This window comes from Suricata suricatta, chromosome 9, assembly GCF_006229205.1.
Source record: "Suricata suricatta isolate VVHF042 chromosome 9, meerkat_22Aug2017_6uvM2_HiC, whole genome shotgun sequence".
In the NCBI taxonomy this organism is placed as follows: Eukaryota; Metazoa; Chordata; class Mammalia; order Carnivora; family Herpestidae; genus Suricata; species Suricata suricatta.
In genome coordinates this window covers 28,028,086-28,040,589 of record NC_043708.1, presented here as the reverse complement: position 1 = coordinate 28,040,589, position 12,504 = coordinate 28,028,086, and the positions used below count along the sequence as shown (strand labels likewise).

General features: G+C 42.4%; 1 protein-coding gene across 2 annotated transcripts in view; it reads right to left on the bottom strand.

Moving 5' to 3' along the window:
• DPF3 (double PHD fingers 3) overlaps positions 1-12,504 on the bottom strand; it is a 249,968-nt gene that overhangs the window by 45,714 nt on the left and 191,750 nt on the right. The window contains exons 8-9 of one of the 2 annotated variants that reach the window (XM_029951160.1): positions 10,483-10,611; positions 7,249-7,563 (exon numbers count right to left, since the gene is read on the bottom strand). In XM_029951160.1, coding sequence (XP_029807020.1) covers positions 7,364-7,563; positions 10,483-10,611 — 329 coding nt within the window. In that variant the 3' untranslated portion in view covers positions 7,249-7,363. Of the gene's footprint in view, positions 1-7,248; positions 7,564-10,482; positions 10,612-12,504 lie in introns of those variants that run through there. The other variant, XM_029951159.1, reaches the window with a different exon arrangement.

Sequence of the window (12,504 nt, the reverse complement as noted above, 5' to 3'; positions counted from 1 at the left end):
CTTTTCTTCTTATGCCCCATTTAAGTCACCTGGAAAGTAGCTGATTGGTTCCCAACTTTGTGCTCCTAACATCCATTTTCTCCTTCATTTCCTCTGGCTAGGCCAACTGTAGGTCATTGAAAACTTCCAACTGCACCTCAGTCCCCTTCAAGGAGGCTACCTTTCCGTCCCTCCACACATCTTCAACTTCCCCCCACTCTGGCCCTCACACCCTCATTCTCCCTCCTGACCCTTCATTGCTACTTTACTGACTCCTGGATCTCATCTCCCTGTCTCTGACTTGAGCAATGGATGGTGTGTCCAGATAGGACCTCTCCAACATTTGTGTCCACAGTATTTATTTATCATTCCCTATGTATGGAATGAGACACTAAATCCTTCCACTAATCAGCTCAGAAGCATTGCTTAGTTCTCAGTTTATTTCAACAAATAATTATGGCACAATGGTGTCAGGCACTGTCTGAGGGACATGAATGACATCATCTTTGCCCTCGAGGAACACGTCATCTGTTTGGTGAGAAAGACTATAATATAGTACTTATAATAAGCACTAAACTAGTAGCATATACAAAATACTACAGGCCAATACTTAAGCATATGTTCACATTGTGATTTTTGCCATTTTACATGGTTTGGGTGGTGACCCCCAGCTTTCCCATTGGTTCAGCTCTATCTCCATCCTCTCTGACAACAGACATTCTTGCCAACAGATTAAATAGCAATAAGCAATCTAGAGCTCTTAGTCGATCTGGATGACTTCCTCCAAGAAAATCTTCCTGACAACTGTGGTCCTCAGCAAAAATAATTACATATCACCCCATGATGCTCTTATACATTATTAACTGCTTGTGAATATCTAGTCTGCCCACCTAGATTGCCAAAAATCCAGTGGACATCAATTCCATTGGCCCCATGTTTAATTTCATCCTATCCTTCACAGGGCTGAACGGTCATATGCATACTGCTGTTATTCAGTCTCTAGTTGCCAAATAAACAAATGAATGAAAGTATTATCATCCCAAGTGTATAAACATGGTATTCTGAACCTGTCCTGAGCTGAAAGGACAAATGTCTGGATCACCAATAATGAGATACATAAATCATATACCCTCTTATAGGAGGCCCTGAGAAAGATGCAACATCATTTCTGTGGTACTCTCACTCGAATTCACAACCTGACTGTAACTCCTAGAAAACAGCACACAAACCTATAGTGAAGGGCTTCCTATAAATTGATTAGCCAGTACTCTTCAAAGAGCCTCAAGGTATGAAAGATAAGGAAAGACTATGGAACTAACGACTACAGATTAAAGGGTTAAGGAGGGCATGACAACAAAATATGACATGTAATCCTAGATGAATCGTGGACCAGAAAGAGGACATCAGTGAGGACATAATCTGTATAAGACCTGTAGATTGTGAGGTATTGCATCAACCTGATCGCAATCATTGCACTGAGATTCTTTGAAGAATCTAAATACAGTGTACATAAGAATTCTTTGTGTCACTTGTGTGAGTTGTTTGTAAAATCTGAAATTATTTTGAAATTAAAAAATGTTTAAGTCTTATCATTGGTTGATGGCCAGTATTGAGATATTCTGTAAACTTAACTGCCAGTGCTTTTTAGCTAATAACTCAGTTCTGACAGGGATCTTCCATCATTCTCAGCTGTTTTGTAAATCAATCAAGCAGAAAGGTTTTTCCTATACTGTTATTTTAAGAAAATGGTCAGAAATCACTTTTATTAAGCACAAAAGTACCATATAATTCAATTCTTCAGTGTTAGAAGCACTCAGGCATGTGAAGCGTTCATTCCCTCCACCTTACCATTTCCACCCTCACCCCTGCCCTGATGTCGCCACCAAAACATTGACCATGTAAGAAACTCAACCTTACTTCCTTGGGCAAGTTTATAAAGACTTCAGTATGCTACTTTTCAACAGGGTTCTGATGTGATCATGGGGTTGGATTTTGTTTTGTTTTATTTTTACAAACAAATATGGAGTATCAAATATCTCCTTTCAATCCAATAAGATCTTGAGTGAAAGACCTCAAAAGCCCCTGACTCCTTTTACTCAAGAAATCTTCAAACTATGATCTATAGAGAAGTCAGTGTAGACTATGGAAAGATTATTAGGAGACTCAAACATCATTCATTGAGCCTGGAACCTCAGTCGCCGAACATGATCAGTCTGTTTCCTCATTGGTAAAATGGGAATGAATGACATCTATCCCACCCCACAGGGTTGCTTTAAGAATAATCATGAGATGATATTGGTTATATATTATGATAGGGTAAAAAAAAAAAAAACACCCATGTGCTAAGGACAGAGAAACTGATGCAGAGATTGATGGCAATAAACTCACAACAGAGATTAAGTCCAGAACCCAGAACTTTTTACTTCTACTCTAGGTTTCCACTCACTAGATCAAAATTGCCTCACTCCAAAAATATACAACACAATTAGCTTTACTTCCAAAGACTAAACCAAATCTCCTGTGGACAAATTCCTAATATATGAGCCTGCTCAAACTTTAAGTACAAGTTCAAGATCATATTCATCAGATGTAACAGGAGGCATATTGGGATAATATTAATTAATTTTATTCCACTATGAAATGAGTACCTCCAAACAGCTTTTAGTTCTCTCCCCAAGTAATGATCTTGTGTTCCCTCAAGTGCTATATAAAGGCAGTAGCAGGCTGCAGCCCATTAGGTGCAGAGAGGGATGCAGAGTAAGCAGGAAGGCTTAAAGGGGTACAATTGATGTGAACATCATACTTTTATTAAATCCTTCTCTCTAAAATACCAGTAGCAAATTGCATTACTGACTTTAAAGTACCTTTAAAAAATTAAATGCATATTTCTCACTCCCGGGGTTACCGAACAGAGGACCCGATCTCTGCAGTCTCAGTAACAGAAATAAAGGATTAGATTGTTCTAGGTGGGGAAAAAAGAACATCAGATAAACAGCAAGTCATCACTTTTGCATCAAAAGTTCTCCCCAGGGAATCTGAAGGTTGTAACAAATTTAGAAAGTTCTATATCTTTGGTTCTCCTGTCTTGGGTTAAGACTAAAAAAATTAGGTGACACTTCTGAAACATTCTGGGTGGTGCTTTCCTAAACTGAGAACAAAGGAAACTAGTCAGATTGTTTTCATCCTGATGACTAATTTCTTTTATATTGAACTTGAGTAGTGTTACTCATTTAACAAAAGCAACAACAAAACGAAAGATAGATGCGTTCACTGCTCACACAGCTCTTGAACTTCTGAGGTCACACACACACACAAGGGGGACTTCATTCCTAATAGGCATCAAGAGGGAATGTCTAGAAATGATGGGTTTTGAAGATGTGTTCTCTGAGATATTCTGCACAGAATTTTAATTGGAATTGTACTTTTAGGGATCTAATTGTTTACTCTTCAGTCTTAAAATTGCTTTTAATAAGGTTATCTTTTAAAGCTATATTCATTACAAACACCCCTTTCTTTGGTTAGACGTGAGAAAAAGTGAGGGGATATCTATCTATCTATCTATCTATCTATCTATCTATCTATCTATCTATCTATATCTTCCCCTCTCTGACCAAGTATTAGTTAGAAAAGGAGTATTAGTTGAAAGGAGTGCTGACAAAACCATAATCAAAGGAGGCATTATAATTCCAGAAAATCTCAAGGAAAAGTATTACAACAACTGTAGGAGCTGTTGGATCAGACTCTAAAGGAAAGGGTGGAGAGATCCAACCAATTAGTGTAAAAGTTGGAAATAAAGTTCTTCTCCTAGAATATAGAAGCACCAAAGTAGTTCTAGATGACAAGGATTATTTTTTATTTAGAGACAGTGAATGACATTGTTGGAAAGTATGCAGATTGAAATAAATAACTACTGAAATGGCATCGCATGAAGATGTCCATTCCACTGAGGTTCTGAAAGCTTTCATGATGTGAAGAATGTCCATGTCTCTCTTTCAAAATAAGCTAATGATATTCAAACTTCAAAAGTTATAAATAAAAAATACTCATCTATCTATATTCCTATATTCCATACATAGGAGCAGGTAAGTGGCAGCACAGAACAAGGGTAAAGGAATACAGGTCCTGGAGTCAGGTTACCAGGGATCAAAATCTGGCTCCTATTTATCTGTGAGGGCTTAGGGACATTTCTTAACCTTATTACTAAGCCTCAGATTCCATAACTGTAAACTGGGGCTAAGTCAAGCACCTACTTCATGCAGTAATCATGAGGATTAAATGATCTATCCTAGAGAAAGCACTCAGAAAATGCCTGGTACATAAATGTCGGCCACCATTATGTAGAGAAAAGGGGATAAAGGTATAACATCAACTATCAGGGCATTCAGAAACCCACGACAGACAGCTCACTCCTCCTGTGCCTCCTCTGAGTTTCCTTCCTTCACCTTAAGACATTTGTCTTCAAAGCCACGTTCATTCCGCTCTCTCAAACCTCACTCAACCTCTCTGGATTGATCTTTCTACACTGAAAAGTGGAAAGCTTGAACTTGATCATCTTCAAAGTGCCCTCCAGTTCCTTTTTGTTTTTTTTAAAGGATGTAAATTCTGACTGAATCTGTTGGAAGATACTAAAAGCAAGGTGAGACAAAGTGCTCAGGCATTACTATGCTTGCCTGGCCACACGAACTGAGAAAGATGAGGACATCTACTATCCCCCAAACTAGAAAGTGAAGTCCAAGCCCTGTTAGCAAAATTAAAATAGACAAGCAATAGCCACCCTTGGATAAATCTTTCCATGGGAGTTTGCCTTGTTTAGACAGTTCTTCATTTTGGTTCTCCTTCCGAGGCCCAAGCTAGCCTCTGAAATTAGGTGGCTTTTTATAATTTAAATTTAGTAGTTTTTTTTTTAATTTCTAGTTCAAAGGCAAGCTGTCATTGAACATTTTAGGACTACAAACAACTACACAGATTTCAAATAACAGGATAGATCAGTCGGACATATTTTTATTAACTTGGTGGCTCACACTTCATCAATGAGAGCAAGGTACAGTGCTATGAATCCAACAGCTAAGTCAGAGTAACAGAACAGATGACAAGGAGGAGAATGACAGGAAGAGCAGGTTGCATCCTCAGCAGAAACCAACTGGAACCAGCTACATGGGCTCTTTCACACAGGTAAGCATGCAGGAATATTATAGAACAGGAGGTTTATTCCGTATTTGCTAGGAGCAGGGCCACACACAGATGAGGCAGAACATCCCCAAAGTGGGTGAGGTTGTTCTGTCCTCTCCCAACTGAGAGCAAATGCCCATGTCAGCACTTACACATTTCAAGCAGGAGAAAAGTAGAAGTCCTTTCTGTCTCGGGCTACCACGGAAGCACAAAGAGTCCATTTGTGGGCTTCTTTGCTTAGCCTTTGCTTTTGTTCAGTTGGTTTGTTATTTTAATGACAGGTCTAATTCAAGAAGATTTGCAAAGCCTGGATTGTCAAAGCAGATCTTCCCAGACACTTACAAGTTGCCTGTTGCCTGGGCGGCTACTTGGATCTCCCAACCCAATCCGAATGGCAGTGCCCATGTCTCTGGACCTGTGCTCTCATGGAGGCTGGAGACCCTGACCACACTAATCTGAAGAAGTTCAGAATCTTCAGATCAGCTCAGCTGAGTGTCTTCCTAATCAGAGATCCTCTTTAATCTGGACTCATCGCCTTGGCCGTGAAGTCGGAATGTGAAGCAAGGAATACCACCCTGAACATGCAGACCCCAGATGGCCACACTCTCTCATTCCACCCAAGTCCAGCAGCCAGCTCCGACCTCCAATCCCTGGACTCCACCTGCCAGGTGGAGCCAAGGAAGGCAGACTTAGCCAAGCAGTTTCCCAGTCATTTCCTCTGATGGTTGAAGCCAGAAGCCAGAAGCCCACCATTCTCTGTACAGAGCCTGTCCCATGGTCCAAGCAAGCCTCAGTTCCCACACCAGGCCCAGGCCCACGTGGGTAAGCATGCACACACAGAGAGCAGAGGGCCAGGTGGAGGACACTCTGGTAGCCACACCCACACTAACATGGTAGTGTGAATCCAGAAAAACAAAGATAAGCGGAGGGGTGGGGGGAGGAAAAGGAAAGGAAGGAAGAAAGAAAGAAAAAACAAACGAACAAACAAACAAAAAAACCAACTATGATGGTTTTGCCCTCACTCTAAGACAGGCCAGCCAAGACATACCTTTTGACTAGGACTGCACAGCTATTCGTTCTTGGGACTGCCGACAAAGTGGATGGTCTTCTCCGTCGCCCCAGGGACCTTGAGCAAGTGTTGCTTTGGTTTATTTCAGGAGGTGCTATTGGAAACATAAAACAAAGTGCCTGGAGGGCACTATAAAAAAAAATAGAAGAAGAGACACGGGAGACTTGATCATCCAACGGGAATTTATGTTTGTAAACAGGGGCCAAGGGGAGAGGGAAATATACTGTGAGGTATCATTCTTTCTTCCATGAGTGTGGCCTCAGGTTGCTTTGTCACTGCTGAGTCCATGACTTTCTGTTTAGATCCATTCCTGCATTTGGAAATTGCTCTTCGCCAGGACGAAAGTGAGGAGAAACCCAGCAACAACGCCATGGCTATGCTGGCGGAGGGGAGGAGCCCAGGAGGCGCTGGAGAGAGGCCACGGGCGGAGGCCCGACTTCCCAGGAGCTGCTGACATTTTCTCACAAGCAGGGAGGAAGATGGAAAGGTCAGGGAGCAGAAATGGGAAGGGGGTCTGCCGTAGGGAGCCACACACTCCGTGGGGTACAGAAAGTGCCATCACTCCGGGCGAGGAAATCCTCCTGACTAGGTGTCCTTGAATCAACCCCTCCCCCGGCGGCTCTCTCCCAAGCAGGATATCACTTCAATTGCTTTGATTTCCCTCCTCTCTCTCAAAAAAAGTCCATATCTAATAATAGCTAGAATACATAAATAATAATTTTTAATATTATTCGTTCTTTGTTTCCAAACCCAATGTTCCTCGTCTCTTCATTTTGCCAATAAATAGGAAAACTGAGGAAATCGACTCTGCTTGGGTCAAAAAGATCCCCTCTCCACCCAAAGAGAGACAATCCGCCTAACTTCCCATTTCTACGGCAAATAAACAGTACTTCACGATGCCATCTCTCTGAAGGACTGTTATCCTGCTCTTTTGTTCTGCTTTGTTTCAGTAGTTTGTGCTTCCGTTGTACATACTCAAAACAGGGGGAAAGAGGGAAGGATGCAAGGAAGGAGACAGGAAAAAGCAAGGATGAAGGGAAAACCTAAAGTTGACTTTCATTTAAAAAAAATATATATATCAGACCCAGAATAGTGACCAAAGTCAGAGGGTGGCGGCTTTTCGCCCAGAGAGTCTGTTCCGTGGGCTTAGCAACTGCCCTTTTTATCTGCTGTGGGTGAACCCCGGCCACTGCGGCGTCCTCGGCAGGAGCGAGGCTCTTCCAAATCGTCCTCATCAAAGCCGTGGAAAGTTGACGTGTCACTTTCTGATGTGGAACCGAATAAGTCCTCCGTGGTACGTGCTGCGGCCGCTGCCTCCTCCTTCCTGCCTTCTCCTCCCAAATGAGCTGACATGTATGATGAATATATCAGCACATGGGTTAAGCAACAGACAGCATTATTAATACTCTTATTACATTCTTACAATGTTACTCTTAATAGCAAGATCATAAACCATTTCACACCAGAAGGGATTAGCTGGGTGTATCACCTGGTAACAGGGATTTGGGGTAAGGGGACAAAGCCAACATTTCCAGGGAAAAGGATTCCTCCCTCCCCAGAAAGGCATCATCTCTATCAGAATATATATGTCCACAGCTCTGACAGTGACAGATTCAACCGTGGTCTCTCTTTCTCCTCTTCCGTATGCATACACCTACATGCCCGCTCGCTCAACCCCACCCCAGACAATGAGTTTCCTTGGTGGTTTTTAAGCCTGGTTGGTATTTCTTTGGTGTTTTCGGTTGGTGTTTCTCTTTGAACATTGTGTGTCCTTCACTTTGACAGTCAGCTTTACAAAGGTATTACTGTCAGATAACCCATTCGAGGTGGTTAAGCCCCCATCCGTTTTATTTTTATTTTCACCCGTTTCTAATCCCATTGTTTCGGCACCCTTTCAATTCTGACCTTACACCATGTGGTTCATTTGCACTGAAAGCACAGAGAAGTTGATAAGTGGTAGGTAATAAAAGAGTCTCTCGTTTTCTTTAACGACTGGAGGAAATTTCTGTGATCTGCACCTGCATCCATGAGCGTGCACATATACACCTGTGTGCACATGTGTGCACACGTGCGGGTACATACACACACACACTCCAGCCACTAAACATGCCCAGGTCTTAGTTACTCCAGAATGTCCAGAGTTGTCAAATCTGCCTCAGAGCACTAAAAAAGCAGGAAATAAGGGTTCATAAAGCCTAATAAAATCCAGTATCCTGAAATCTATGAAACTCAGATCTAAACTTATTTACACTGTAAATGGGCCCCAGGACTGCCTCTGAATGAGGTCATGATGTTTCAAGGATGGTGTCAATTTCGGGAATCTCACTTTCTCCCCAGGAAATAGAGGCCATGGAGTAGATGGGAAAGGAAAGACCGTTTTTCTGAGCTTCGCATTCTTCCTTGGAAGGACTCCAAGGAGGCCCTAGAGAAGGATTCGCCCACCTGCCTTAACAAGCATAGCTCATGGGCTAACGCCACCTGTTTACTCCCAAGGTATTGACTATTTCAGGAACATCAGAGTCAGACCCTGACTAAATCATCCACCAAAATTGGCAAATGCAATGAGAACACCTAGGCTGGTATCAAATGGTCCCCTGAGTCACATAGCCGACAGCTCCTGGGAAGAAAAAGCTGAATAAAGGCTGTGAGGAGAGAGGCTTTGGAGAGACAACACCAGCTGCCCGCTTTGGTCCCCCATGGATCAGATTCAAGTACCCCGTCTTTTGTAGGAAAGGAAAGGGGGAAATCATAGCAGTTTGCGGTGAGAATTCTGAAGCTGCCCTCTCTAACGCACCCCAAACTCAAAACAGTCCGTCACATTCTGCCTTTCGCTCCGCCAGGTGACTTTGCTTCTGGCGACAGAAATCCTGTCTGATCCTTTGCTTTTAAAAAACATTGAATTGAACTTCAGTTGTTTCATTTTCTTTAAGTATTTCTAAAACTATTCATTTTCTCTTAAGTATTTAACACCCAGAGTCCAATGCCACAAGAGCCCTCTCTTCTAAGCTAGCAATAGTAGATTAAAAAGTTCAGCATTAGGTATTAGGTTTGGAAAACAAAGGAACATAGACGGGCCACCCTGTTGGGTCCTTAGAGTTCAATGTTGAGGGTCTGTGCAGTAGAAACCATAATCCTTTTTCAATTACTGCTTTGCTACTCAAATAAGTCTGGATCCCTAAACAACCCAAAAACCAAATATGGAAGAACTGAAGTTGAGGTTTGCAGCAAGCAAAGCAAGAACTGAGTTTGTTACAATAAACCCAGGTGTGGTCATCTCAGTCCTTCCCTTGGGACTCGGAGCAGAAAAGACACTGGGGAGAGATATGAAAAGGAGCAATGACTTCTCACTGCCACCACCAACCACCCAACTTAACTGGATTTCACCTACTAGTCAGCACCGGATCAGACTAAAGATGAATCTGAGATCTTTTCTCCTCCCTGCCTTGTGCTTTGGCTCAGCTGTGACATGAAACAATATGAAAAATAGGTAGCACCAACCGCTCACGAGCAGCCAAAGATAATGGTTTGGTTAGAATTGAAAGACAAAACAACTTGAACAAAACTTGAAGACCTGAACTCATTTTAAGAATGAAAGAATAAGACCACTGTCTTTTTTGGTCATTTTAGTCTCTGGAGAGGTTACAGATGAAAATTTTAAAACATGCCAAGTCAGTTCCAGATTAGCCCTAAGAATACCTACTCTTTTGCCCCCTTGATCTGTCAGAGTCTCTTTTGTCTATATTATATGAGAAAATGGGATGAGTGGCCAATGGAGGTGGTATTTACGCAGCTGTCCATGAGCCCAGGGGTCTCAGACTCCCACAATGCAAGATGTGGCTTCTCTCCCTATATTGATGTTTCCACACTCTTCCAGTTTGCCCCCAGATACTTCCATAGAACAAACACATCTTTTTTGTTATGTGCACATCATCTGATACAAGGAAGCATGTTGCCCGTGTCTCCGGGTATTTCCAAGACACAATCTCACTGCTGTCCACAACACACACAAAGATATATTCACCTCGTGGAAAGGCCAGACACAAGCCAAAAACCCCTCTCCCTTTTTCCTACATCTCAGGGCATAATTTTGCTTCTTAAAACCCAAAGAAGAAAAAAACAAAAATGACCTGAAAACTCCTCTCCACTCAAAATCACCATCGTCACTTCTCCACGCGAGCCTTCAACCCCCACACAAGACGGCACAGGGATGCAAGCGGAAGAGCTTCCAGTCTATGGGCACAGAGGCAGGAAGGGGCCGCACTCACCAGAGCGTCCACAGTCTGCACAGGACACCAGTTCCTCAGGCCGCCCGCTCTTCTTGTTCATGTTAGAGCCCCCCAAGCAGAAGTCACAGTAGTTGTTGGGAATGACTGTCCCATCCGGTCCTTTCTGGGCTATAGAAACATTAAAAAAAAATCCGATTTTTTACTGTCATGAGTTTCTACTGGCCCCTCCTCTCCCATGGTGTGACAGAATCTGCTCCGGAAAAAATATCAAGTCTAGAATGTGCAGCTTTGTTACAACCAAACTGTTAAATTAGGCTGTTTTCTTTCTGATCCTCCTCAGTTCAACAGGTCTAATACCTTGCAAGCCATCCAGAGTTCAGTTTGATTTTTGCAAAACCCATCTTTGTGTTTTTACAGAAATTACCCTTGCTCCTGATCGCATTCCCTGGATGAGCAAAGCATCCAGAAGGCCTACTAGTCAAGTAAACTTCTCTCATCCCTGAACAATCAGCCCTCAGGCCTGAGGCTCAAACAGCAGGTAGCAACCATAAACACTGGTGTGATGAGAGGGAGAGAGAATGGTCAATGCCTAGGCCTTGCCCTTGGGAAAGATGCTCTTAGTTAGGAGATATCCCTCTGTCCCTGAAAAGAAAAAACAAAGAAGTATTGATGGTAGTCATCAATACTCAGTGAAGGACACTGAGGAAGCTTCTGGGCCCTCTGATGAACATCTTGGCATGTACATAAGTGTCTACTTTTATTTGGCCTCATCTCCCTGAAGTCCAGACGCGTTGGTATGGAGAAAACTCAGGACTAGCTCCTCACCAGATTTTAAGCACCTAGAACCAGAACTGGACTGTTAGCCTAGCCTCATGCCAAAGATAGGTTAATGGTGAGTTAGTGAGCATGTCTTGATGCTTAAGATCTTCATAAGCCACCCCTGTTGAAGGTCCTTCTCCAAAAGCAAAGAAAAATCTTGGGACATGGTCTTAAAAACAAAGCTTGCGAGAATGGCACATATTCTCAAGCACTGAAATAATTCTCAGTTCCTAGGGGCTGGCTGAAAAGGCTTGGACAGATTTCTTCACAGGGGGAGAAATGCCTCCATTCTCCTATTTTTCGATCCCTATTGTGGAGATTTTTTTTTTTTTTTTTTGGTCACATTAACACTCCCTGTTTGCAACTAAGAAGAGTCTGTTTATGGAATCAGCCTAAACCACAGGGGTACCTTCTTCCTCACTATGCCCAATGTCTACTGCTATCTTTCATTATTTACTGGCTAACATTAATCAGGGTCCCGTAGGGTACAAATCTGTAAAAGGAAGCAGATATGTGAGCAGAAAAACCATCCAGACAGTAAGTGATAAACGGATTCACCCACTTTAATATGATTCCCTCTGGCCTTCGCTTCCTCCATGCCTCTGCTTTGCCTCCAGGAATAGAAAAACTGACCTGGGGAAGGCAGAAGACAAAAGCTTGCAGAATTACATTATAGAGAGTTAATCCATTTATCAGTTGCTATTTGGATTGTTTAATCAGTTTCTAAGTCATTGATTTTCATCTTCAGGGAGGCAGCCAATTCTCTGAAAAAAAATGTTGGCTGTTGGGGGCAGAGAGAGGACCTGGCCACCCCCCATGGCCTGTTGAGTGTCTTCAACAAGCACTGCGTCCTAAAGACATGACATGTCATACAGAACGGTTTTGCAAATAATCTTTGAAAATCAGTACACCCGCAAAAATTTTTACTCTATTTAAATTTTTCATTGCCCAAATCCAGAAAGAAGCTCCTTTCTTCTTTCTTTCTTATTTGCCATCTTCTCTGTTTTTAGAACTCCCTTAAGAAAATCCAAGCATGTCTATGAAGCAAATAAACTGAGAGTTTCCCCATTATAGACTGTCCTAGAAATCAATCCAAAGGTGAACAGGAAGAAGTGGGGTATATGAAATTAAGGAGCTGAGTGTAAACCAAAGCTAACTTTTACGATTGATATGAACTAGAAAGAAAATGTGGCCATGCCAATCATAACTCAGGTAGCTTCCCACAAGAAAAGCGATCAAAGA